Source organism: Cottoperca gobio, chromosome 7, assembly GCF_900634415.1.
Source record: "Cottoperca gobio chromosome 7, fCotGob3.1, whole genome shotgun sequence".
NCBI lineage: Eukaryota > Metazoa > Chordata > Actinopteri > Perciformes > Bovichtidae > Cottoperca > Cottoperca gobio.
Genome location: NC_041361.1, coordinates 3,963,181 through 3,990,281, shown reverse-complemented (window position 1 = coordinate 3,990,281; position 27,101 = coordinate 3,963,181). Strand labels below are relative to the sequence as shown.

Here is a 27,101-nt window from a genome sequence, read left to right as displayed (position 1 = left end):
GCTTTGTGATCCACCTCCCCCTTATCCCCGTCCGCATCGGTGGACAATTTTAGCCCCCAGTGACGAGTCCAGCCATAGCAGAGCTTCTGGCAGGCTGCCAAAGCTGAAGAGGGGGGTGGAGGGACTGGGAGGGCGACCAAGCAGTGAAAGGAGAAGGAGAGAGAGAGAGAACGCAAGGGTGGGAGATGGAGAGAGAGAGAGAGAGAGAGAGAGAGAGAGAGAGAGAGAGAGAGAGAGAGAGAGAGAGAGAGAGAGAGTGTGTGTATAACTTTGGGAAACATAGGAAGAGGCAGCAAAGGGAACACACTTTTCTGGCTGCTTTGGACTTTCTCACATCTCATCAAAGACCTCAGTGTTGACAGAGAGTTAAAGAGTTAAAGAGTTATTTCCATGTTTTTGTGATCAACAGAGGTTCATTTGCTTTGTTATTCTTTGCATTTTTTATCTGATTATTGCTTCACTGTTTGAGCTTTGAAGAAGGCGTGACCACACATTTGAAATCCCTCCAAACTTAGCTGCAGCTCTCTCCAGCTCATGGGAGTGTGAAGCTGGACTGAGACACACACACACACACACACACACACACACACATATATATACACACACACACCTGTTGTTGCTGAGGATTCCCCCGGGAGCGCAGTCATGGGCATCTGCGGCACTGTTGCTTGAGGGGATCTGTGCGGCCGTGCTGCTGTTATCTGGCGGTGTTCTCGTGAACGTTACAGTAGAAGTTGACCTGCCGGTCCAGAGAAGAGGGGGAGATGTCCTCCTACTACCCGCGCACAAAGGACCTGACTCGCACCAGGAAGTCACTGACAGATTCTCCACCGTCCTCTCCGTCACCCACAGACAAAAACTACAGAGTAAGACCTGAAACTTTTCCTATAGAAAAATACACCTCTTGGATTTTGAGCAGCAGAATAGATCATTTCTTATCTCTGTATGTATCATTTATTGAAGCTGTTAAAAGTATTGATATTAGACATTTAATTTATTTACCCACTATTTTATTTGTGGTATGTTAATCCAAGATTTAGGAAAGTTAAAAAAATCTTATTTCTTATAGGTGTTTGTGATTTATCCATGTTTCTGGATTCAGACTAAATATTTTAAGATGTCTAAACACAAAATTATTTATTGTTTCAAAAATAATAAATATTCTTATTTGAAGGGAGGAATGACAGTTTGACAGTTTGTCAAAAAAAAAAGAAGCCTCACCTTGAACTTGTAAATTATATTTGACATTTTTTAGGCAAAGCGTTGACGACTAACAGAGCAGATTAACTGATAATGGATATAATTGTTAGTTTCAGCCTGTGTAAAGTATTTATGTGTTTGAACATGTGGGGCTGTGAGCATGTTCAGCAAATAATTTCAACATTTCATTACCTACTTCTACACGATTAAGAGCATTTGCATGACTAATACGCCCCTCCCAACGCACCACATTAGTTGGAAAAATGAAGAAATAACTGGTGAACTCATCATCTCACTTTATTTGATGACCCGTGAAAGAGAGGAGAGTATTCACTCTGAGAGTCTGACCACTTTTGGATTGAAACGTTCCTTCTGTAATTTCCTGTTACTGCTTAAGTGGCTTATTCTCATGGGCGTTGTTTGACTGTTGTCAGTGCGGCAGATTGAGCTCTACTCTATGTGATGCATTTAAAGGGACAGAAAGAAGCAGAAATATGAAGCAACGTGAATCTGTCTATTTAGAGGTGCACACACATTGCTCATCTGATGCTATGCAACCCTACAGACGCTCTCACTACAGCACAGTTGATAGCAATGAGTGCTACCAAGTGTATTCTGTCATTCTTCTGATTTCTTTTCTTTGCAAAGACCGTCAGTCTCTCTGTGCTGTATCCATGGTGAAACTCAGGCATTCATTTTCCATGATGTCAGCCAAATCTGAATCGGTTTGAGTTTTCATGGGAGAGTAAATGTGATGCAGAGGAGGGGGGGGGTGGAATCAGGTTGATGCAGTATTTGGAGCACTTGCCACAATGTTTTGATGAGAACCAGCTCCGCTTCAGTAAAATACAATGTGTGTTACAGCCGTGAGCAACAGGAAGAAGTGTAAACAGGAACACACTTGCATTGTTGGATGACATTTACATTTTACATTAGTTAGTCTCTGATAGAAGAGTTAGTTAGTTATAACTGGCTCCATCCAGTATTAACAAACTAATAATTTACTATATACACATCATAACAATTTCTGCAAAACTAGTACATTTATTTTGATGTGTACAAAGTACATGTTATACTTATGCACTTTTGCTTAAGTAGGATTCTAGATACTGTACATGACTTACTTGTATTTGAGTATTTTCACATTGTGGTATTACTACTTAAATAATGGATGTTCTTCCACCACTGGATGGGAGGCATTTTAAGTGTTGTTGAAAAAGAAAAAGATCCTCTCAGTGGCCAGACAGGCTCCGATGTGGGGTACTGTAAAGAGTTAATGGAGAAGGAGTAGCAGCTGAAGGGAGAAAAGGTGAGTGAATGTGGAAGAAACTTATTTTATGGTTGTGTGGTAACCCCACCAAGAGAGAGAGAGAGAGAGAGAGAGAGAGAGAGAGAGAGAGAGAGAGAGAGAGAGAGAGAGAGAGAGAGAGAGAGAGAGAGAGAGAGCATGTGTGTGTAGCTCAGACTTTCCTACTGCGAAATCCATCCAGCTCTGCTGTGACAGAACGAGGGGATGAGGTGAGAGGGAAGGTGAAGAGTCTCCTAATGATGATTTTATTGGCTCCTGCAAACTGCTGTTAACATTATCGTTTATATACTGTAGCAGTGAGCTCATGCGGGCAGCCTGCATGTGTGTACCTCCGACTCCCCCCCCCCCCCCCCGGTGTGCATGATGTTGGTCCTGGCTAACCATAAAACTGGAGGCAGTTGTGTTTACAGAGCGCCCGTGGTTCAAGCATGCACCCGTTTGGAGGCTGTTTCCATCAGTCTGACACCCTGTTGTTTTTCTCTCCCCAGTTGATTGTCTCTGTTGCATCTGCTCAGCCTCACATACTTTGCTGAGCTACATGTGCCACTTCTGACTCCCTCTGTTTTTCCTAACAAGGGAATCACACTGGTGCAGCTGCGATCAGAAATAGAATTTCATAGATGATTCAGTTTCTGGCTTTGGTTAAATTTGGGCAAAAAGTGTCATGATGCAGAGAGCAGCGCGTATTACTGTAAGGATTCCCTCTTCCACTAAGAATCAGGTCCTGAAAACCCCAACAGGCTCGCTTAAGATGACACTGGAATTAAGTTTTTAAAAAAAATCTAATTTCACCAATTTGCTAATCCTCTAGTGTGAAATAGGTTTGCGTACAGGAACTCATAATCTTAAACAAGTTTGATGAAGGTCTGTGTAACATTTCATATCCCCAAAAGCAGACTTCATGATGATTTATTCATAAAAGCAGGGGAGCCATCGTCCCGGTTGATTAATGAATGTGCACCAAATCTGCTCGAGGAATCTTCTCAGCTTTGCACAAAGACATCAGAGTGAGTGAGTGAGAGCCCTTCATGGCTCCATCCTTGGACCTTTTTCATCTCAGGTCACGGCGGTCTCTTTTTTCCTGGATAGCTCTGCTTAAGCGCATGACCACATAAGGACAGGCAGCGCTGGTTCAGTTATGTAAACACTTGCTGAGGAATAGCCCCTTAGACGCTGCATGAAATATCCCCCAACTCTGTAAATGTGAGCACAGGAATAACTGCGCACTCTGTTCCTATAAAGCGTAAACTTTTAATGCGGCCTACATCTGCTTCTTGTTTCACCACACAAGACGTTTACTGCTGGTTAATTCTAATCAGAGGTGTTTAAAGCCCTGGCCAGACAGCAACTCCAAATCTTTAATTTACTTTAATTTAAGAGTAAAGGTTACGAGCCTGCAGTAGATACCGTGAAGACATCGTGGATCAGTCTGGCCTCATATTACGGCCTCCTCCCGCTCCGTCTTTCTTTTCCGGTCTCTGAGTGATAGTAAACACCTTCAATCATCATCCTCTCATGTGCCACGTTTATCAGCTGATGGCAGTGAGTTATGTGTTTGCTCAGTTTGGTTCGGTGCAGAAAGAAAGAGTTTGGCGAGATACGCATTTTTGTATTGGAGACCCTGTGCACACGGCGTATAAACTGTATGCCATGTATATAAGCATAGGGAGGCAGTAGACATATACACTACACCTACCAGCTAATTAACTATGTGCACATCTTTGATGTAAAATGATTTCTAGAAACAGACCCGAGTGAAATCCAGCGAGAGAAAAAACACACATACAAGTCCTCTGAATGTCGCACAACAACCAGACTCCTTGGTGAAGTGGAAACAAATACAGTATGTGATCGCAAAATGCGACTTGGCAGCCATGAAGACTGGACAAGTCAAAGCAAAAGGCAGCCAGGACAGCCAGCTATCAGTCTGTTGTTTGAGGTCAGACGTCGAGCCGTCACACACAAGATACTTAGCTCCTGATGTCATGATGTCATCTTTATGCTGCAGGCATTTGCGTGGCAGCCGCCTGCTCTAAAAGATTAACCGGGCTCACCAGGGAGGTTTGACCCACGTGAACCCTGTCAGTGCAGTGTTTAGGTGAACTATATCTCAGTTCTGCATGCATTTCTTCCCCCCCTGGGACTTCAGTTCTCTGAACACGCTGGAATAATTCACTTGGAAGTTTTGTTTTTGTTCTCTGTGGTCTGAAAATGGAAAATATTTCACTGCCAAGCCTCTGTTTGGTCTTATCAAAAAAATAAATCTGGATCAAAACCATGACAGAACATCTTTTTTACACTGTGTTGTTCCCGTGCTGAGCTGTCGAGTGATCAAACTAACATGGTTTGTTATTTGTTTTTCAGCATGAACGATTGTCACGGTAAGGATTTGGCATTGTTTTTTTAATCTCCTGTACTATGAAACTGTATTTCTTCAGAAAAATCAAAAATAAATGCCCTAAATAAAGTGGCAGTGTGGACTGAATGTGTTACTTTCAGATACGACTCCAGCGGGGAGAGTGTAACAGACAAACCATTGGGCCGCACCAGCTCCTACACTCGGAGAGAGACGAGGCTGGCTGCTCTGAACAGACAGGAGCAAGACTCCACCACAAAAGACTATAAGAAGGTATAGCTCTTACCTCAGATTTCACAAGCACAATCCCTCTTGAATGATTCATGTGGTGCACAAAGCCGTTGGATCACCAGGCAGATATAGCGATTTAAAAATCATTCCAATAAGGGAAAGCAGATGGAGATTTAACTGGACTTTAAGATAATTAACAGTAGCTTATCTGTGACATCTTTAAATAAAGTATTTGACATTATCGTCATATTAAGTTATTGTATATCGGATTAGACATTGGTCTGTTGTTGATATAAATGGATGGCGATATAAATAACTGAAGAGAAGGAGAATATCAGGTTTTGAATCATTTTTGTACTTCATTGATTTCGTCATTATTTTATTTATTTGGTACCAAAAGTATTAAGTATTAAGTAATTGTGAAATCAAAAATAAATTGAGCAAGACATGTATATGAAGCAATTTAGCTTAACAAAGTAGCTTGGAGAGACAATGCTAACGGCGTGTGTGTGTGTGTGTGTGTGTGTGTGTGTGTGTGTGTGTGTGTGTGTGTGTGTGTGTGTGTGTGTGTGTGTGTGTGTGCATTAATATAGCAGCAAACAAATATTTGCTAGATATAGTAGAGTAATGTTTACCTGAGCAGAGAAACAAGTAGCTCTCCCTCTCTGTGTTTTGTTTACGTAGCCACACCGGTCCGGACTCGCGCGCACGTTGGTCCCGCGTGTGGTTAGCTCTGCACCGCGCTCATACGGCGGTTACCCGCTGATAACCGCGGTCCCGACCGGTCATGACCGTTTAGGCAGAAACGTGACGACCACCCTCCAACAGCTTCACTCTGTCATCCACGTTGCCGTTGTTTGCACTGTTTTCGCTGTTAGCACCGTGAGCTACTTGCCGCCGGCTCAGTCGTCTCCATGTTGAGAGCCGCGTGGAGGCAAGCCCTCAATCAAGATGTGCTCTGAGAGACACAAAGAGCCTTAAAGAAAAACACAACTTTTGAGTTAAGAAATGCTACAACAAAATAAAATTGATTTGAAATAAAACTTCATGTTCTTCTTTCCATATTCCACATTATATATTATGGAAAGAAGAACATGACAGTACACAAAGGTCTTATTTCATAATCTACCTGTTGATTTATATATTTTTAAACACTTTATTAATTACTATCTATTACAATATGTTCTTTTTGTTTGGAAACAAACAAACACATGAAACCATAAAAAATGTATGTATTACTATGTATTAGATAACATTTCCTTGTTAGATCGACATTTGTTATTTAATTGTTTAAATGTAATTTACGGTATTAAAGAATTCATTCATTCATTTTGTTCACTTTCAGATGTATGCAGAAGCTTTGCATGAAAATGAGAAGCTCAAGTCCAGGTTGCAGGACAGCAAACATGAACTAGTCAAGATACGATCCCAGCTGGAGAAAGTCACTCAGGTACAGAAAACTGAAAGATAGAAACTGTCAATTCAGTCGTCTTTTCACTGCTTCACTGTCGCCCTTTCCCCACGGGTGTATGGAAAGAAGGTCATAGCTGATTACTTAATGAAATCATGTTCAAAAATAAATACAATTCTCCCAGTACTTCACAATAACCGCATCATTCTAACTTCCAGAGGCACGACAGAATATCAGAGAGATCTACAGTAGTTGAATCGGAGAAAAGGGTAAGTGTCTTGGCAACCTTTTGGTATTTTATTTGATCATACTCTTCTGCACTATCAAGATGGATGACTTCAAATCATAGTTGAATGCTGTTTAAGTTGCTATATTTATTTCAGTTGTTTCTTCCTTATTTACAGGAAAAACAAGCTCTTGAGAAAAGAGTGTCAAACATGGAGGATGAGTTAAAGGTCAGTGCATGCAAAAATCAAGTGTGCATACTCACCATGGGTTTAAATAGCATATTTTGTCTCTTATGCGTCATTTATCTCAAATGTTTTTTTCCCCCCAACACTATAATAACACTAACAGTACTTGAAAGTACACACCTCCAGCCAAGCCCCTCTTACCCATGCTAAATCAAGCACGCCTAAAGTGTTTCTACAGAGCCAAACACACACATATTAGCCCACTCCAGGGTTGTTGTTAGCCAGGTGGGATTGAAGTCAAGGAGAGGGAAGGTTAATGCTTCAGGCTCATTACCCACAATGTTCTACTGGGCCACTTCCTGCCAGGCTGAGGAGGAGCCTGTGCTGCTGCTCCTCTGCTCCACTTATCCCACAGTTGGGGTGAACATTGTGACCTAGTTCCAGCTGAATACCAAACCCCGTCCAAGAGCAAAAGACCTTCTTTTGTGAGAAATTCCTGCACTGCACTGTGTGTATTCTGCTTCACAAAGAAAGACTGGGCAGATTTCAGGCCTGAGTAGACGTTGCTCTGCACTGTATGTGTGTAGTTTGTGCGAGCAGACACTATAAGATTAGGATTTCATTGTTAGAGCAAATTTGAGCAACATTGTTATATTCCTCAAGAGAGATGAAATCACAGCTCCGCTCTGAGGACGTGTAATATGCAGACAGTGACGGGGGGGATTATAAATAGGTCACATACAGCAGTGTGGTATGTCAGCAGCAAATATTTGACCCTCATGTTGTCGTGGTTCCCTCAGCAGGACGCCCCACTGCGGTTCCGCTGTGGGTACCAGCCCTGAGAGCAGGTTGTCTCAGGGGGAGGGGGATGGTGAGTGGTTGCTATGACGCAGCGGAGTGATTGACACCTGCCTGTCACCTTCACATGATTCTCTTCTATCAGAGACTCGGGCATGTTTACACGCGTGGACACACATCACACGATAAGCTCAAATATACAAGTACTTTACACTGTTAAAGGCACAGGCACACAATCTTTCTCATTGCTTTAGATGCAGAGCACGCCAGGGAGCTGGCTTGTCACTCACTCACACAAGTCACTTGTTGAAGTTTATCAAACTGCAGATTGCTGGTCAATCGTTGTCAGATTAGTGCCAACCTGTGCCACCTACAAGGAAAGGAAAGATTGCAGCAACATGTAGAACCTCCAGATGCAGAAGAGTGTTGTCTCCTGGTAACAGCTTTTGTAATTTTAACACTTACACCACTGTGTGTGTGTGTGTGTGTGTGTGTGTCACAACCGCTGCTGCTGCTGTTCTGCGTGTAGCTATTTAATAAAACGGCAGTTGTGACACCCTGCAGGTGACATTGCAAAAGCTGTTACACTCCTTCCCTATAGATGTTGAACATACGCACGGCGTCATCTCCAGTAGAGGGGTGCAGGTTGGATTAGGACTCCTCAGGTCTGAACCTGCTGGCACTGCAGCTGTGTAGTTGACTGGGCCTGGCTTCAAGTGCTGCACATCTATAGCACTGTGTATACTTGTTTTCCCTTTTACAATAGTCTCCATGTCTTCTTTGCAGGGTTTTACATGTGTATCTCGACAGCCTCTGAAACTTAATTAATTGCAACTGTGTTGAATTATCTTCGGACGTGAGAGTTTGGTCAGATCTGATTTAATATCAAAGAGCTCAATAGATTATGATAAAGGACACTGGTCATTATGCATTCACGCCTCACTCTGTCCTTCTCTTCTGTTTTTTGCCAAGGGCACCGCTCCAGAAACTGTACCGTTTTATTCTAATGCCAAGAGAACATTATATGCCTGAGCGGTTAAATCCCAAACACGGGCTGGCTTCAAATTAGCAGTAAATTTGGGCGTTTAGCTTCTGTGCCCCCGACACGTAGAATGTCCCACAGTGTACATTAATAACCAACCGTTCCACCCCAGTCTGCAGCTACTTTTAAATATCTTTAAATAGTTTAATTTATTGTCTTTTCTTGTATTTTTTCGATCACATCCTATTAATTTGATTAAATAAAGATTGAATGAACGAATAAATGAAAATTGCTTATATACATTTTGTTTTGGTGTTTTAAGAAGTAGCTGGATGTCCTCCTGAAACCTCATCCTGGGCTATATTCATGTCTCCTCACTTGTGTTCGGGTCGCTCGGTGTGTGTGTGTGTGTGTGTGTGTGTGTGTGCGTGTGTGTGTGTGTGGGTGTGGGTGTGTGTGTGTGTATGTGAGTGTGTGTGGTTTGCCCTCAGGAATCGCATCAAACCACAGATGTTTCTGTTGAACCACATTGAGGTTCACCTCAAAAAGGCAGGCCAAGAAGAGACGAGGGGGAAATGATTTGTTTCTTTTCCTTTGACTTTTATCTGACTGGGCTCATGAGCAAAGTGTGAAATAGTAGAATTTTAGGTTAGGTGAATGTTTTTTAATAAATCTTTATTCCCTCTCCTTTGCAAAGCTCTGCACACAGTAACACCTCACACTCTCCACACACAGCCCCGGTTTGATGATCACAAACCCACGGAGAAATGGCTTCATCATTTCTTTTGCTTGTTGCAACTTTTGCTATTTCTTCTCAGAATCTCCCTGTTGTGTAAATATTAGTTTATATAAGTTTTGCTGACGAGTCCCCTCAGCTCTGTTGTTCTTTTCCCCTGTCTGGGTAGGTGTGTGGGCGTGTGCCTATATGAGTCTTTCTCTTTGCACATAGCCTGCCTCCCATGCATGCTTTCTCTGCCAGCCCCTCTCTGTATCTCTCTCCTCCTGTGTGTAGGCCTTCCCTGCTCTGGCTCAAGTCCAGACCCTGCGGAGGGTGAACGAGTGTCTCCTGGCTGAGAATAAAGCAATGCTGCGCGTCCTCGCCCGCCTCTCTGAGACGGCCTCCATGCCGGAGACAGAGGACCTCTGATCCTCTGACATCATCTGTCCTACTTTCTCCCCCTCCTCTCCCCTTCTCAGCCACATAACTTCTACACTCCCCTCTCCTTCTGGTGCCTCTACAGCCCCCTCGTCCTCTGCTGTGTTCCTCTCAGGCAGGTCCTTCACCCTCCCTATGCTCACTCCCCCCACACTGCAATGCATCTTCCTCTGCACTCTTCTAACCCAATCTCCTTTATTGCCATCAGAGGGCAATCCTGCTGACCCCTCCCTGCAAAACATTTCTCATAAGCTTCCTTTGAAGTGTATTTTTAGCTACATCCATGTTGCATGAGGCTTCACATGACATGCACATTGCATTAAGAGGTTTTTCTTTCTTTGGTTATCATCTAAATGAAACAGCAGCAGTCTGCACCATAAAGTATAAGCACGTTTACAGCGGTAATTGATCTCGCGGTCAAATATAATGTGTAACGCGCTGTGTCATCAATGCAAAGTTGTTTGCCAGGGAAATAGCCATCCTAGTCGATCTTCTAAAGGCAATGAAACATGTGAGATCATGAGCGAGTCCTGTGCCACTGAGCGTGTTTTGGTTCGTATTTCCCCAAAATGTTGAATTCTTCCTTTAATTACACTTAGAGCAGGGCATTACCGTGATCATGGGATTCATAAGGACTTTCTGTCATTATTAAGAAGACGAAAAACTGAACACTGTTGATGTCGAGGGTCTTCGCTTATACAGCAGTTTCTGGTAATATGTCACAGCTAAAGAGCAGAGGGTTATTGTTTGTCTCTAGTAGAGGGGAAATACTTTGGCAAAGAGGGTGGTTATTTTTAGTCATCGCTCCTCATGAGAGACATGACCTAGATTTGAGAAATTGACCCTCTCTCAGTTTCTTTCTCTATCACTTTCACATGCATAACATATTGTCAAAGTCACTCCTCACTTGCATGATTAAGTATTGTAAAGCATGTCGTCATTGTTTGGCCTCAAGACAACTTCTAGTCCGCTTGTTGTTAATGGTTATTGAAGATATGTGATCATTACAGTGGATCGCCTGGTGTCATTGTATCACCTGAAGTTTTAAATGACAAACTTCCCAGCATCCACAAACCATTTAACAAATATGTATATGTGATGATGATATAATTTTCTAATATGACTTCTTTCCTTCTGCTGTCCCAGATCTTAACAGAGCTCAAGTCAGACAACCAGAGGCTTAAGGATGAGAATGGGGCTCTCATTCGAGTCATCAGCAAACTGTCCAAATGAAAAGATGTCTGAAGCTCCTGTTCTGTGTCTGTGGACGCTCCAACCCCAATATGGCAGTTTAGTTATCCACAATGTCCCGAGTTATGACTCCTGTCTGAGTTATGGTGATGGCTGCTTTGCAGAAATAAATTCCTGTTGGGACGTGTGAAGATCCAAAGAGAAGTGTTCAGGGGTTTCAGTCAAATTTCACCACGTGTGATGATGGAGTTACAACAATTGTTTCCACGCCATTAGTCATTACTATTTTTGTAATTCACATTAATCAAATAGGGACCAGTTCAAAGAAATCCAGCATGAAGGTACCGTTTCTAATATTAACCCACACATCACACTGACACACAACGTTTGTTGTTACATTGTGCACTGCAGGAAAGGTTTTTTTTAATGTCATCTTAATTGTGAAAGAAGAGAGAAGCCAAGGGCCCCTAATGCTACTTAGGCATGAAGATATACTGTATTTGAAAAAATGGTTATACTTTCAATCATAAGATATGAGCACACAGGTAAAATGAGGCCCAGCCAAGTGACAAACAGGTGCTCCGGTTCAAGAAGCAAAAACTAGATATTAATATGAATCCACCAAGTAAACAACAAGCACAGAAGTACCTGTTCAATGACTCATACGTTTTGATATAAGATGTTGTATAAAACAAAACATTTTGGATATTTTTACTGTATGATAAAGATATTAAGACTTAATAAGGTGCATGTTTTGCCTTGATTGACTACTTTCTCAGGTTTGTCACTCAGCTGTGCCTGCTCACCCCCCCCAACGCCTCTTAAATTAGATTTTTATAACTCCAAGTTCTATAAACTGTACGCGCAAAACTTCCCTTTTAGAATCAGTTTCTATTTTCTATAGGTTAGATACATTTGTGTGACAGTGAAATCTATATCATTTAGAAAATGACATTACATGTCTTCCTGTATTTGGTATTTGAAGGGGACCTTGTGTCGGCCTTGAAAGGCAGAGTACTTTGTACTTAGTACAAGTACTCTGCCTTTCAGGGCCGACACAAGGTCCCCTGTCAAAGGACAGTACTTCATCAGTTCATCAGTTCTTTGTGTGCTTTCAGAAGTCATTCTTCATTTTTTGCTTGACGTGTCCTTTGGAAAGAATTTATTATCCAATGGCTCAGCTTCAAAACTGAAGAATGTCTACACAGAGGAGTCAGTCAGTGTGTGTGCGTGTGTGTGTGTGAAAGAAAGTGTCCTATATGTTCTGTGATAGATATATTTATTTATTTATGCATTTCTTAGTTTTAATCTTCATACTTTGTTTACTCAATTTCCTTCTGAAAGGAATACACAGATTATTTTTGGTTGACCTTTTGGACATATTAGGTAATGGAAACGCAAATGCCAATATATTCTAGATGAATAATAAATAAATATCAAGCGCAATACAAAGTTAATTGCTAGTTTATTAGGTACACATGGTTACATCTGAAGCAGTCCAATACTACAGCCCTGCAATAAATCATAACTTCAGGTCGTCAGCCTTAGGTTACTTTAGAGGCTGTATTTACTGGTGCTACGGCTATGTATTGAAATAGTCTTCAATATTTAGGTTCCACTAAACGTTTAAAAATCTTTACTAGTCTACTTAACATGAGAAATACGAGTAAAAGCATGAAAGAGGCGGCTGCCTTGTAGTTCTTCATGGAGCGCCATAACCTTCACTATATTCCAACAGGAAGTCAAAATAGTGTGTCATCATATTTAATGTTTAAAACTGTCATCTTGCACTCAATTTCCTTTAGACTTGCTACAAGTGATGCCAGAGACGTGAATAATTTAGGTGTCAGTCTTCACTTTAAGTGTTTGATGTGTTCCTTTAGCAATATGATGGTTTTGGAGTCCAACCACAGCAATATGCTGCAACACCAGTGTCACTATCAAATACAAATGAGATGCCTGTCTGCTATTTCTACACTTGCTGTGTAGATATCTTTAAACTATGCAGTATATTGTATTGTAATGTGTTGATGATAACGTAATATACACACATCGGTTCACTCACTTTGCTTAATAAACTGTAAAGGAATGGAAATGTCTCAGTGTGACATTAATGTATTATGCATCAGAGGCAGAGAGATTATTAGGAGCCAGCAGAGCCGAACGTTTTGCATATTAAACACAAACAAGTCATGGTAATTAAAAGGCCTTTATTTCCTATTTGTTTTTTTTACAGAACTGGTAACACATATGATAAATTTGTAATAAGTTATTTGGTTCCCTTGATAACTTTATAAGGATCCCCAACGTTTGTCCACATAAGGGTCAAGAGGAGTTTGTGAGCAACGTTTGTGTCCAGTCAAGGGCTAAAGCATGCGATCCACAGTAGGCACAAGTACTGACATGAACACGCGCACCACGACACTAGACACGAAGAAACACAGCTAGAGGACACAACCTGACTGTCCTCCGATCGCTTTTAAAAGATGATGAAGAAGAGAAAGAGGTGAAAAAAGTAAAGAGATTGGAGAATACAGTTGCATCAGGGATGAGAGGTGGAGGACTAAGCGCTCAAGAAGGGAGTTTGGTTCGGTCCTGCATGTTTGGCAGTATACGGTTTGTCCATGTTGTAAACATGAAGGCCGGCATTCTTTACGCTCAGCAAGAGCAGAATCAGTGGAGAAATCAACGAGCTTGCTTCCTATTCAGCATAATGATACTGATGGTACATAGCTGGTTACACGTAAACAGGACAAAGACACAAATGAAAGCAAACGTGATTCTGACATTGATTCAAATACAGTCCTACATTCTACATTAGAAGAAGTATACATCACGGAAACAAATAAAGACAGAAGGAGTGATTACACATATGCACAAGAATACAAAGAAGAAATACAGCGAGTAATAGAGGAGACAAGACAACATGTTTCAAAGTGGTGTCTTTACCCGCTGAGAGGCTTCTCAACACATTTAGACAGGGTGGGTAATGATCTACTGAACTTTGGATGTTTTCCCTTTTTAAATCCCAGCGTTTGTTTAAAATAAACAAAAGGAAAATAAAAACAGCTCGTTGTGAGAATGGTGCTCTAAAACTCAGCTGAAACAGCTCACAGTTTCAGATGCAGTTGTGCATAAGGTATTGTACATCTACACGGCCATCAAAAGAACAAAATAACCCCCATATTTAAAATAGAACTAAGATTGTTTGAGTATTACGGTCATACGCACAAAGATGTACATTTAAGAATGAATAATGTGTCCCATGCATGCAGACCTGTACTGTATATTGTATTTATATATTCTAGTGCTGTGTTTTTTGCACCATGTCTGCTAAAGGGCCTACACGTCATCCGTTTATCCCACACACACAAGCACACACAGCTCCCAGTCTCTGTCCCCCATAGAACCTAGATGTCATGTGACCGTCGTGACCCAAGCAGTAAAAGGAAATAAACCTCTTAAATATGCTAGAACTTGACCTGTAATAACATTTTTGCCTCATCATCTCAATGTGTTCTGTTTGCTGCCGCGTGAAACTGTTTGAATTTTGGCGTTGTAGATTCAAACAGTGTTGACGGACGCAGGCGACTGTCTTCAGGTACTGGCAGTATTTTGTGAAACACACTGAAATCTTGTATTTGAATTGTTCTCAGTGCATCATTTGGTCGTAGTCAGTAACAATAATGGGACATTGAATAAATATAATATTGCATTAGACAATGTGCGGCGTTGCGCAACACATTGGAGATTGTTGCCAGGATAAATAGATGGCAGTTTAAACGTTTACTTCAGAGAAAATTTGGCAACTGAGGTAAACTTAAAGGAACAGTGCAACATTTTGAGACATACGCATATTCGCCTTCTTGCCAAAGAGATGTATGAGAAGATGGATACCACTCTTGGATATGACGGTGGTATCCATCTTCTCAACTTTCTACAAGGAAGCAAATAAGTGTCTTTCCCAACTTTTGGAACTCCTCCTTTAATGTCCCATCATGACACAATACGTATTTTTCTATATGTTTGTGAAAATCATAACGCTATGCATAGTTCTATGGGAGGGATTCAGGCCTAAAACTTGGGCGGCACTTTAAGTTTCTCTCTTTTTTTGCTTTAATGTCGTCGGATCTCCAACTATATTGTTTTGTTGCTTGAGCAATATGCCAAACGAACCAACAAAAACCCATCAGCGTGAGCCGCAGATCACCAGCAGGGCGTTATTGATTGTACGTGTGGTCACGAGTACATTCTGCTGCTAAACCGGAAGAAGAGAAACTTGAAGCGTGACCCAGTTTGGTTCATAAATTGCACTCAGCCCAAGAAAAGAACACACTCTCATGTTTTATATATATATATATGTATATATATATACATAGACTTTTAGCAGTATTATTGAGAATTGTGATATATCTAGTATTTATACTATCAAAACAAGGCATATACGTTACTAATCACGATACTGTAAAATCAGCTACCTCTATGAAACAAGGACATCAACAGCTCGGAAAGTAGAAAAAGACACACTCACTCTACTAAACTCACAACTTCTCAAAGCTCACATATACAGAAAAGTGGATTTTGCCCTCTTGATGAACAAAGACCTCTGAACGGAATGTAAAAGAGAAACACTGGCCAAGGAAAATGAAGACATGTCAGATTTTTTTTTTTCTTCATAAATAAACTCTAGCTCCTCAGCTGAGCTCTAAAGAGTTAGTGCTTGAGTTTTATGGCTTTAGTTTTATCTTATTCATTTATCTTGTATACACATACACGTATTGTATAATAAACACAGTAAAAGAGACACAGCCGTGAAGGGTTTCAGGTCATTTAAATACTTCAGAAGTGAAAAATAAAAACGTCCAAGTAAAGAGAGAGAGAGAGAGAGAGAGAGAGAGAGAGAGAGAGAGAGAGAGAGAGAGAGAGAGAGAGAGAGAGAGAGAGAGAGAGTTGAAGAAGGGATTCCAAGTCACTGGAAAGAGATTATTCATCTTTTGGCCCCTCGAAATGCATTTCATACAAAGATATGATCCAACAGACTTCATTACTGGCACACATAACAACTCCTACAATCCACCTACAGATCGCAGAGTTATTCAATCTTCTTCTAATGACTTATTTCAGAATAACACCGGGCCAAATATGTTATTAGAAAATAGTCATCTTATAGACTTGGAGACCCTCCCCCCCATCTCAAACACTAAAAAAGTTGAAACATATTTTGTAAAAAAAAAAAAAAAAAAAAAAAAAAAAAGCAATATCAATAAAATCCAGAAAAGTCAAACATTGGCCTTCAGATAAGTGCTGAAACAAAATGTATGGCAAATAAATGGTGTCAAATAAAATGTTTGATCACAAGGAATTATATAGCAAGCATGCGGCTACATTTTCATCCTACATGAACTCACACACAGTACTGGACGACACACTTGCTTAAGAATTTCAGACGTGGAAAGGTTCTTATTAGTAATATTACTCTAATATTTGTATGACATTCTCTCCAATGACCCTCATGGAAAATAAATACACATTTGTTTCATTTAGAAAATATACAGTGCATCTTTTTTTCCCCTTCCTTTGTGTTATTAAAATGACAAATGACACCCATTTACGTACACGAGATATTTTTGCTTTGTCTCTAAAACATGCTCCTATGTACAGTATTTTGTATAAACATGCAGTATCAACGTGTATGAACTATGTATATAGGCAAAACTACACACCAATGGGTTGCTTGATTGCTTCCATGTTGCCTTTTCTTTAGTGCTGCTTCATCAACAGAGGAAAAATATTATGCGAGATGAAAAACTGAAATCTGAACATGGTCTATGTTGGTTATAAAAAAATAAAGAGTTACAATTTCCAACAGCGAAAGATACAAGAGCCGACATTAATTCAATTTAAAAAAAAACTTGTGGTACTGTCTACATTTGATTTACATCGACCTTGCATTTTCCTTGCACACAGTCGACGGGTAGTTTTTGCTGTTGGTGTTCACAGACAGCACTGATTTTAATTAGTAACTCGACCTGCGAGCAGGTGCGGTGTACCGAGGCCCGAGCGCCCGATTCACCAATTTATTGAGGCCGAGTTTTGGTCAAACAACGGTTTGGATTTTGTCACAAAGTTCGTCCTTAAAATTCCTCTTCAACAGAATATTAATTTATAAATACACTGAACTAATTTCAAGGATCGCAGTAACCAGGGAGCATTAGATTGTAATGTGTCTCTTTTCTTTTCAGAGGAGTCCATTTATATGAGGAGACCTGTCTGGCATGCCACATGTGCCACAGAAAAATTCAATCTCACAACATTGTTATCATTAAAAAACACAGAACAGAATAATACCCAGTAGTGCAATTAAATTCAACAGTTTGATAAGCTGTGTATAAAATACACACGGATCGGTGCCTTCTTCCAGACCATATCCTTGCAATCAAGTGAGAAACGTAATATTCAAACAATCAAAAACACAGATACAAAAAGCCGAGCCGAAACAAAGCAACGACAAACTAAGTTACACAATGCACTTCCCTTGCTCTTTTCTTTTTCTTAAAACCAGCTGTTATTAATAACACAAATAATTAAAGCTCTGGTTTCTGAGGGTACTTAAACGTAACATTTGGATTTAAAGTGCTTGAGGAATAAAAGTGTAAACTAAACTAAATAAAAGGAAAAGGAGATAAAGAAATGAAGAGAACAACACCGCTAACTGGAAGGCGTCCCTGGTAGTTGAAAATTGCTTATTTTGTTACTTTGAAGGCTTGTCTCCTTTATGACTGTAAGACGGTTATAGGGATTCCTTTGAAGTAAAACCCTTGTGTCAAGTCCATGACTAATGGCAGTAGCACTGAACAAGTGAGAGACAGAATCAGAGGCGTTGGGAGGGGAGGTGGTAGACTGCAGGCAGTAATCGACACCTTGCAAATATCATGTCATTGGTGGTTGGAATCAGTCTCTGTTGAACCCGCTCTGATATTTCCTTGCTTTTTGTTATTCAAATGACAGACACAGCCGTTTTGCACAGTCAAAAAATACACAAATACCCTTTTTTTGTTGTTTTTTTTACTGAAAATCCACCACTCCCTGTTCCCGGACGTACCATTTCATGGATGAACTAACACTAGCCGCGAGCCTTACGTCACCGAAAAAAACAAGCGCTCAAGCTTTTGGATCTGACGTTTCATTCTCATCAAGTGGAGTATTTGAATAATAAGAACCCGTTTAGAAAAAAAGGCATGGAGTTTCAGTTTCCTCTCAGTTTTCCTGAGACGATGGGTGGAAGGTTAACTAATCAAAAAGGCAGTGTGTTTGTGGGTAACTGGATATGTGCCTATCCCTACTTGCTACCCAACTCTAGGAATGTACTCAAACTAACAGAATCATCTCGTATGATAACTGGCAGGTGTGGAACATGGTGCACAAAACACCTAAGGAATGGACCTGCTTGTGTTATTTCTCTATCATATGGCAGTATAAAGCATTTTATTATTAAGCACTACTCTAAGCAAACTGTGTCACTAAAGGGAAGGGCTGAGAAGTACAATATGAGTGAATGAATGTGTTATCCCCTCTATCACCAGATTCCCATATAGCACTCTTATTGTTCTTCGTAGTCTACTCTGTATTCTTATTAATGGAACCACAACCCCAATACAAAAATAGATCTAAATGAAATCAACGGAGTATCTGTCCATCCTGTAACTTGTCTTCTTTTTTCAATGACATGATTTCATATAACATGATGCTTTTTTTAAACTATATTTCCCATCATGTTGAATGGATCTTTTGAAAGGTGGCGGCAGAGGAGGAGGAAGAGGAGGAAGAGGAGGAGGAGGAGGAGGGTGGTGGTGGTGGGGGTTGGGGTATGGAATATACACTGATATGTGGGACCTGGGGGAATGGTGGGAAATGCATGGGTAGGTAAGGAGGAGGTGGGGACGATGTGTTCAGGGGGGAGTTTACTTCTTGGCATTCAGAGCTGCGAGGGCAGCATCCACCTCTTCCTCTGGCTGCAGTGGATGCCACTGGGCAATGGGGCGACGGGGGTTGGCCAGCATGTCGGACCAGTGTTTCAGCCCGGCCCCCGCGGACTTGCTTCCCACCAAGATCTTCCCAATGGCATCGTTCTTGCCAATCTTGTCATAATCCAGCACTGTGATCACAGCTAGGATTTTCTGGGAGAGAAAGCATTACAACAAGGTTCAGAATGCCGCGACGATTACACGGATACGACGGGACGAGACAAGTTTCAGTTGATGGAGCATAATGTTTGGGTGGGGTGGCTGGTGTCAGCACAGGTGTTTCATGAGACAGACATGAGCGTGGTATCGATCTTCTGATCTAACTCTCCGCAAATAAGCGGATTTTCCAAAACGCCAAACTATCCCTTTAAAAGCTAAAGTACGTAGAGATGAGTCATGAAGTCAGCAAACTGTCTCAATAATGTTAATTAGACAGCAGGATCTATCTAAAGTGCGCTAACATTAGCCACTATAAGCTACTGGTCATAAAACTCAAGACTGCCTTTAGCAGAGCATTTTATTACTAATGAATTCTCACATGTACTTTAGCATTTATTTAATTAAAGGACGATAAAGTGACAATTCAACGGAAAGTGTTCATATATATAGCTGTGCTCTCATCCTCAGCTTTATCTGAAAGAGGCCATCTGTGGCTATAAGTCATGTCTACATACAATAAATTAAAAATGTGGAACGAGACAGCAGTGTACAGGATTTATTTGTGTCCATGTAATTGCTTCCCAGCAATGAATAGATTTTAATTGATGATAATTTGCTTGTTAGAGCACATTGATATTGATCTAGGTACACATTTTGCCTTTTTACAGTAATTAGTACAACTATTTTTACTTGTTTACGGTGCTTTTTAACACCAGTACTTCATTTAGAAGCTTCATTTTAACAAGCGAGTTCATGTCCTTACCTGCATCTGCTCAAGAGGAATCTCAAAGCTGAAAGACTCATTGTAGTACGGATTCAAAGTGTTCTTCTTCACTGTCGTCTTCTTCTTCTTCAGCTTCTTTCCATTCTGCAGCAGGTTAATTTTCACGTAGGGATCTAAAAACAGAAAGAAGGTGAACTCGTGATGAAGCTGATTAAAAAAAAGAAAGAAAAGAAAATGCCTTGCACATGCATGTGTGGGTTGCAGTGCTGTAATGCACCAACAGATGGGGCCAATGCTGAAGCCAGGGGGGAGCACGAGCTGGTGCATGCTAAGCACTGCAGCGTCAGCACGTGAGCAAGGCCGACCTAATGGCTGTGCTCACAGACACGTTCCTGCACACACTACAGTCACGCTGCAAGCGTCCACATTTCACATTAAGCTGATGCATTTATTATCAAATTCTGAACACTGAAATAGTGTCAAGGGCGATAGTGTGATGAGGAAAGGCAATATCTGATCTGTGCATCTACCTGACAGTCCGCCCACGTCCATTTTCTTCAGGTTCTTGGCCTCCAGAATACAGATGGTAAGTTTGCCAGCAGTGGGGACGTAACGCAGAGAGATGCAAATGTCACCCAGCTTCTCCGGCTGTGAGGAGGAGGAGGGATGGGGAGTTAAAGGAGGTCTGATGCAGATTTGATGTCTTTTATACAACATCCAAATACACAAACTGTCCCTTTGGATTCACATTTGAAATGAACACGTCAATATAAATAATTCCTGCTGCAATTACTTTTGTCTTAGCGACATCTTAAATACATCTTGTTGGCCTTTTCAAAGTTAATAAAATATCGGAGACTGCTTGCAACTGTGGGGTGATTATTTCATCTTAAGGTGGCTCTGGGGAGGTTTCATTGATTAAAACCTGTTTTTCATCTGGGATAACATAATGGTGAAACAGGCTGCATGGCTCCAGAGGAAGACAAAGTCCTCTGAATGCTGCTGGTAAACAGACACAGTTTGCCACATTGTGCCCGTGGTTATGTTTCTATTATGTCATCAGTAGTTCAGGTTGCTCTATGTTTCTGAGAGTCAGAAGAAATATATTTCAGTATCTTAAAAAATCCTCTTTTTACAGGTTGCATTCTGATTACAGTTTGTAAAGAGAATTAGAAAACTTCTATTGGATAATATTAGTTTGTTATTATTAACACATCCAGCAGTTACAGAGCGATGGTACTGGCCTCAAAAAGGTCTAGAACGTACATCAGTGGAAGTAACGGATGTTAACAGCAGCGTGGTAAAAGACTCTTACCTCTTCTTGATCTGCGCTGTCCAGGTCTCTCCACTCCTCAATTGGCTTTGCCAGGTCAAGGGTGTTCATGGGTGTTTTAATCTCTCCGATGACGTCATGTTTAGAGAAGCGATCAAAGTCATAGACGGACATTACCAGAGTCTTTCCTCCCATCTCTTGGAATGGAATCTAGAGAAAGAAAGTCATTTTATTTTGACAAATTGTAGCCTTTCAGTGCCATTCAGATCAGAACCATACAGCAATATGGTTTGTGACTTTGTCCTGGAGCTCAAAATGGCCTGACTTAATAACATGCAGCTTCAGCAGATCTCGCCTGACTTTGACCAGGAAACAGTGTTTGAATTGTATTTTCTATATAGAGCTGTGTCAGCAGCAGGCAAGGTGCACCAGAGGTGGCCTTCTCCTTTAATTTGATTCTCTACCACATTCTCCTCGTCAGCCACCTTCAATTTTTTCCTTTCTTTCTTTTTATCAGTGCTGGCCAGAGGTGTTAAATCAGATTTGAAAGCAGCTGCTACAGCGCTCATAGACACAGAGACAAGACAGGAGTAGCGTGTCACCTTTAACAGGACCTATCTATGAATCAAACAGCTTGGCGTACGTGTGTTTTAATAAGTAAAGGGTGACCACGAGGTGTGTCAGCTTACCTTGAAGGTAAAGGTCTCATTGAAGACGGGATTGAGCGTTTTCTTGTGAACCTTTGTGTCGTACTTCTTCTTCTTGTCGGGGAGGACGAATACCTTGACGTAGGGGTCCGAGGTGCCACCGCTGTCCATGGAGAGGAGATCAGCTGCTTGCAGGATTCCCACAGTCAGCTGGGGAGGTTGGAAGTATGTGATTAAGAGACACGCACAGAAAGACCCTCACTATGTGTTTCTTTTCTGATAATCAAGCATGAAATAACAGGCCAAAGGCTCTTCAGTTGGACAAGAGACTGTAAAAGCGCTTGCCTTGTTCTCCTGGAAGTCATAATCAATGGAGTACTGCAGCTTGCCGAGCTTTTCTTTCTCCTTCACTTCTTCCTCTTTCTCATCTCCAGTCAGTCCAGGTTCGACATCATCCTCTTCATCATCATCATCCTGTTGTTTCTGCACAGACGGAGGGGATGGGGGAGGGGAGGGCAGGCGGCAGAAGAAGAAGAGTGAGAGGGTGTTTCTGAGGTGGCGGCTGTGCTGAACACTAAACTTCGGGCATCAGCAGTCGTGTTAGCCACAGCGCCTACCTGCCACTTACCCCCGCTCACCCCGATGTTACTAGTGCAATCAGTTCATCGATGACCACGGTTGCAACCTGACTTGATTTCACTATTTCTTGGGTGACACCATTTGCTGTTTTTGTTATGAGCATTACAGGTATCTAAAAATCTTCTAAATCAGATGTAAGGAATTTCTCTTTGACTAATATATGTTGTAGAAATGGAACTCTGTATTATAGTGCAAAGAGTGGAGAGAGATAGAGAGAGAAAGAGTGAGAACATGAGAGAAACATCAGAATATAAACATGTCAATATGCATGGTGGACAGGAAACCTTACAGTATACTACAATCTAACACGACAGCCATGCAAAACCTCTGGAAGTTCTCCTTTCACTCATAAAAGCTGCTATCGTCAAACCTTTTCAAATAGATTGACTTGCGCAGCTGCCTATAATTGTGATATTACAGGGGGTGGACAAAATAACGGGAACATGACATGAAACGGGACTTTGAAGGACTTTGAAGGGACAGCTGGGGCAGCAGCACAGACAAATCCCAAAAGAATGGCTCATCCTTAATGAGTCATTAACTTTCATTTAAAAGTCTAGAAAATCGTGACGGCGTATCCCACACAGCAGAACGCTGCATCAGCGAAGATGAGCCACAAGTAAACTTATGTGATAGTATCTCAGTATTATTTCACTGCATTGCACTATAGTGCGAGGCATTCTTGTTATATTGTCCACCCCGTGTGTGCAGCATTTCAAACACAAGCTGTCACAAGAAGCAGAGCGTCCTTCCTGAGAGGAACTGAAGGGCAGAGCTTTGAGGAAGAGATGTGATTTGATCAAACCCCTGACGCAGTGATTCCTGACACTTTTCTTTGAAAAGCTCTCCAACTTGCTAAATCTGCAGGCAAATATCCTCCAACTGACAGTGTTAGCGGTTTGACAACAGCTTTACTTCAAGCCAGACAATATTAGTTTGCATTTATTTCATGAGTGTGTTTACACGGGTATTGCTGATGGGATTCTGCTGCTATTATCGCACTCTTGCCTGATTATTGTAGCTATCTGAATTGCTGATATATTTCACAATTTATTCCAAACAGAGTCTAGATTGTTCCAGCTGATACTCTAATGTGAATTATTGTGACTCATTGTGATCATATGCTAAAACAAAAATCAGCAGTTTACTGACAGTGAACTGCTCCGGGGATAATGATGAAGAAAATAAATCAATCTTGCCTTTATATCACACCCAGAGACTCTTTGGTTTTCATCTCTTTAGAGGCGGTCGAGACTAATCGAGTTAAAGCAATTTGTTCTGATATGAATATTAAAGTAAACTTTCATTTTCGATACTGTATAAAGCTGGATGATATCTCAGTATGGCCTACTTTCCTATGGCTGTCTTCTTCAAAAAACACTGATGTCTTCGTAAGACTGGAGGGTCCAGCTACTCACTGATGAGCTAGAAGAGGAACAGGGCACACACACAGATAATACACACACTATCACACCCACTGCACACCATACTGTACTGTGCGCACACACATACACACACACACACACACACACACACACACACACACACACACACACACACACACACACACACACACACACACACACATTTTTGCTTACATGCAGGCTCTCATGCTTAGAAACTCCATTTCTCTCTCACACACACACATTCTCACACAATATCCTTTTATGTGGCATTCTCTATCTTTATTGTGTTAAATGCTTTTCATTCAAGCATGCCAGGCCACACAATGCAGGATCCAAGTTTCTTTCTGACGGCAAATGTAAAATAAATTACCTTATCATTTCTGAAGACAGATAAAAGTGATGCTTTGATGTTTTTCTTTTTTTTTAAACCTCGGCGAGAAATTTTTGTCAGGCCCAAAAAATGTCTATACACGTGTTCTGAGTGAAATGTACACATCCATGGAGGGATCATGCTATATTGAGAATTTCCAGTTGTTCTCAAACTTCCAGTGGGGGGGGGGGGTTCAAAGTTAAAGACATGGTTTGTCTGAATGTATGCCCTTTGGTCAACTCAATGGGGTGAATTGCGAGCTCAGTTCTGAGGTTTTAGCCAAAGAAATGTGTGTTAAAACAGCCGGTTGATTGAAGCTTTAACTTTGGGTCGACTGAAATCAAGCGTGGGCAAACATTCTGGCCCACCATTTCTCCTCAGTGAGACCCAAGTGCTTCAGGGAGAGAGGGGTCCAATGACTGTCACCTAAATATATCAGCAGCATGGGTCATCCAGGAAAGTTACTCTCAAGTCAAGTTGTGGCCATTCAATGGTACCTACTGCAAGGGAATATGCTGGTCTTTGTCAAGAGACACAAAGAGCTTTATCTGTCTTTGAACTCGGAGCGTGTTTGCACACGTTGGGGCGCAGCGTGTGAATTTCAGACCCACGTCAATGTATCTCTGGATAAACAAAATTGTTTTTATTGTAATATTTTGGTTGTGTTGCACAATCGAGGCCTGTCATGGTGGAAACATGCTCAAAGCTCTCAGTTAGGTAAAGTTCCAGCTTACTATTTGACAAATATCCAGCTTACCCCTTGCACATGCATGTTAGTGATCTCTAGTGAGTTGCTGAGTGCACTCGTCATTCAAAGGCTCAACCATCGGATGAGTTTCATGTTCATTTCAAACCATAGACACTTAAACACGTCTTTGCTCTGATGTTTTTGTTTTTGTTTGCCAAAAATTGCAATCTCTGGATATTCAAGACATAGCAGTTGGTGCGGCATATCAGTACAGTGGATTTTGCGAAGCAGCTTAATCGCTCCCATAGATTCCTCAAGCACCCGCAGCACCTAAGCTTGCAAAAAAACTAAGGAAGCCATAGCACTCATTGTCATCATCACTGCAATCCAACCCCTCCAAGCCCAGCCCACCCACCCACCACTCCCCCCCTGCCCTGGTCTGCGCTTACTCAGAGCGGCCAGAGAGGGGCGCCGCGTGCTATCAGACCTACCGTAGGCAGAGAAGTCCACCACAGTCAAGATACACGGAGCACACATAAGACACAAAGCAGGAAGGAGGAGAGCAGAGACAAAGGAAGAGATTGAACTCACAGCAGACACCAAAGAAGTGTAATCACAGCAAATGTAGTCAACTGCACTGTAGGGAGCGAGGAAAATGACAGATAGACAAGCCTCCTCATTAGCACAATCGTATCTTGTGCGGCAGGGCCGTTAGGGTTTTTAAAATGACTCCACTTTTAGATTTATTCTTTCAGTCAAATCATCAATAATGTATGTAGAAAAATAACAATAATTATAATTATAGGCCCAAAAACAACAGCATTGTGCTAACTACTAATTTTCATAATTACTCTTTAATGACTGGGGAAACAATGGTTGTGCTGAGTAGATAAGAGTCCTGTCATTTCCCACTCAAATCCCAAAGCGCAAGTGAGAGAAAAAGCAACAATAACATTAATGACAAATACATTTAAGAACAAAAAAAAAATAAGGAGGAGAAAAATGAAAAATAATCATGGTGGATAAAGAACGTAATTAACACCTGCAGAGAACACACTGACTGGGTTAGAAAGCCATCAAAGAGGTCAACTGCATGTGATACTTAATCTAATCTAATTTCAAACAGGAAGCATGTTACTAGAGTAAAATATCATATCATTAGCTGAGTGGAACTTCATCACGACATGCATGTTTCCTCTCTATCGGAGTACAAAGCTACACTGTTACACAACAGGCTCATAAACAGGTCGGCTGTGGTTCGCCTCGCTTCGTATACAGTGTAGGTGTAAATCCCCTCGGCCGTGATGCGACCTCCCGCGGAAAAACATACCTCTCCCCCTTTCAGGTTCTTCATTCCCATGTCACCCTTCCCCTTCTTGCCCTTCTTGTTCTTCTTCTTCTTGCAACAGCATTTCTTGATGATGCAGAAGCAGCATGTTAGAATGAGTAAAGCAGCGACCACGGCAATGGCAATGATGGCCCAGGACGGCACTGAGGAGAATATACAGACCGATGTATAGATGGCACATCCACACCCAGAAAGAGAAGAAAGAAGCAAATACTTTGACATTTGACCAACCAATCATTTAGCCTACTTCATGTCATGTCCTGGGCCAAATATATTTAGTAAGAGGTGCGAGATTAGCAATTAGATTGGGTGAAAATTAGATTTCTCTGCCATTAGGAAGGGCAGCCAGTGATCAATACTGAATAAAGACATTATGAGGCTGCCAAAGCCCGCAGCTAAAGGGAAAATCTCATTCCAAAATCATTGCTTGGAGTCACATTAAAACAAGTTGGTTGATCGGTACAGGTTTGGGTTTTGTGTGGCACTCACGTGGGATCTTGTCGATTTCATTCAGGAACTTGTTTTTGATCTCGTCGAAGCCATCGTTCCTGTCGACGATTTCGGTGGAGTTCTCAGTGGAGACTAATGCGACAGGGCCTGGGGTCACAGTTAAAGCACTGGCCCCCGTTGGGTTAGCAGCTACCATGGGCGTTGTCTGATGCTTGAACAAGTTCCACTTCGTCATTTAGGCTGCACACACGGTCCCTGGAAAACAAGCATTAAAACACGTTCATTAAGAGAGGCCAGAGCATCCCATCATATCGTATTTTTATGAT

The 27,101-nt window shown here is 41.4% G+C and overlaps 2 protein-coding genes across 9 annotated transcripts in view; one reads left to right on the top strand and one right to left on the bottom strand.

The window, feature by feature from the left end:
- The first annotated feature begins 288 nt into the window (after positions 1–288).
- ppp1r12b (protein phosphatase 1, regulatory subunit 12B) lies at positions 289–13,142 on the top strand. 4 transcript variants are annotated; one of them, XM_029436669.1, is made up of 8 exons: positions 289–866; positions 4,874–4,890; positions 5,009–5,138; positions 6,442–6,546; positions 6,726–6,776; positions 6,912–6,962; positions 7,724–7,791; positions 11,003–13,142. In XM_029436669.1, the coding sequence occupies exons 1-7, from the start codon at positions 765–767 to the stop codon at positions 7,760–7,762; spliced, it is 495 nt and encodes a 164-aa protein (XP_029292529.1). In that variant the 5' UTR covers positions 289–764; the 3' UTR covers positions 7,763–7,791; positions 11,003–13,142. The 4 variants fall into 4 exon arrangements, with proteins under 4 accessions (XP_029292529.1, XP_029292528.1, XP_029292527.1 ...); XM_029436668.1 differs by having other exon boundaries at positions 7,721–7,791; XM_029436667.1 differs by lacking the exon at positions 7,724–7,791.
- A 98-nt stretch (positions 13,143–13,240) lies between these two features.
- LOC115010481 (synaptotagmin-2-like) overlaps positions 13,241–27,101 on the bottom strand; it is a 61,241-nt gene continuing 47,380 nt past the window's right edge. For 4 of the 5 annotated variants that reach the window (XM_029435049.1, XM_029435047.1, XM_029435048.1 and 1 more), the window contains 8 exons: positions 26,815–27,030; positions 26,308–26,468; positions 22,220–22,357; positions 21,917–22,084; positions 21,270–21,437; positions 20,485–20,602; positions 19,994–20,127; positions 13,241–19,224 (listed from right to left, as the gene is read on the bottom strand). In XM_029435049.1, the coding sequence (XP_029290909.1) occupies positions 19,009–19,224; positions 19,994–20,127; positions 20,485–20,602; positions 21,270–21,437; positions 21,917–22,084; positions 22,220–22,357; positions 26,308–26,468; positions 26,815–27,010 (1,299 nt within the window). In that variant the 5' untranslated portion in view covers positions 27,011–27,030 and the 3' untranslated portion in view covers positions 13,241–19,008. The remainder of the gene's footprint in view (positions 19,225–19,993; positions 20,128–20,484; positions 20,603–21,269; positions 21,438–21,916; positions 22,085–22,219; positions 22,358–26,307; positions 26,469–26,814; positions 27,031–27,101) is intronic. The other variant, XM_029435051.1, reaches the window with a different exon arrangement.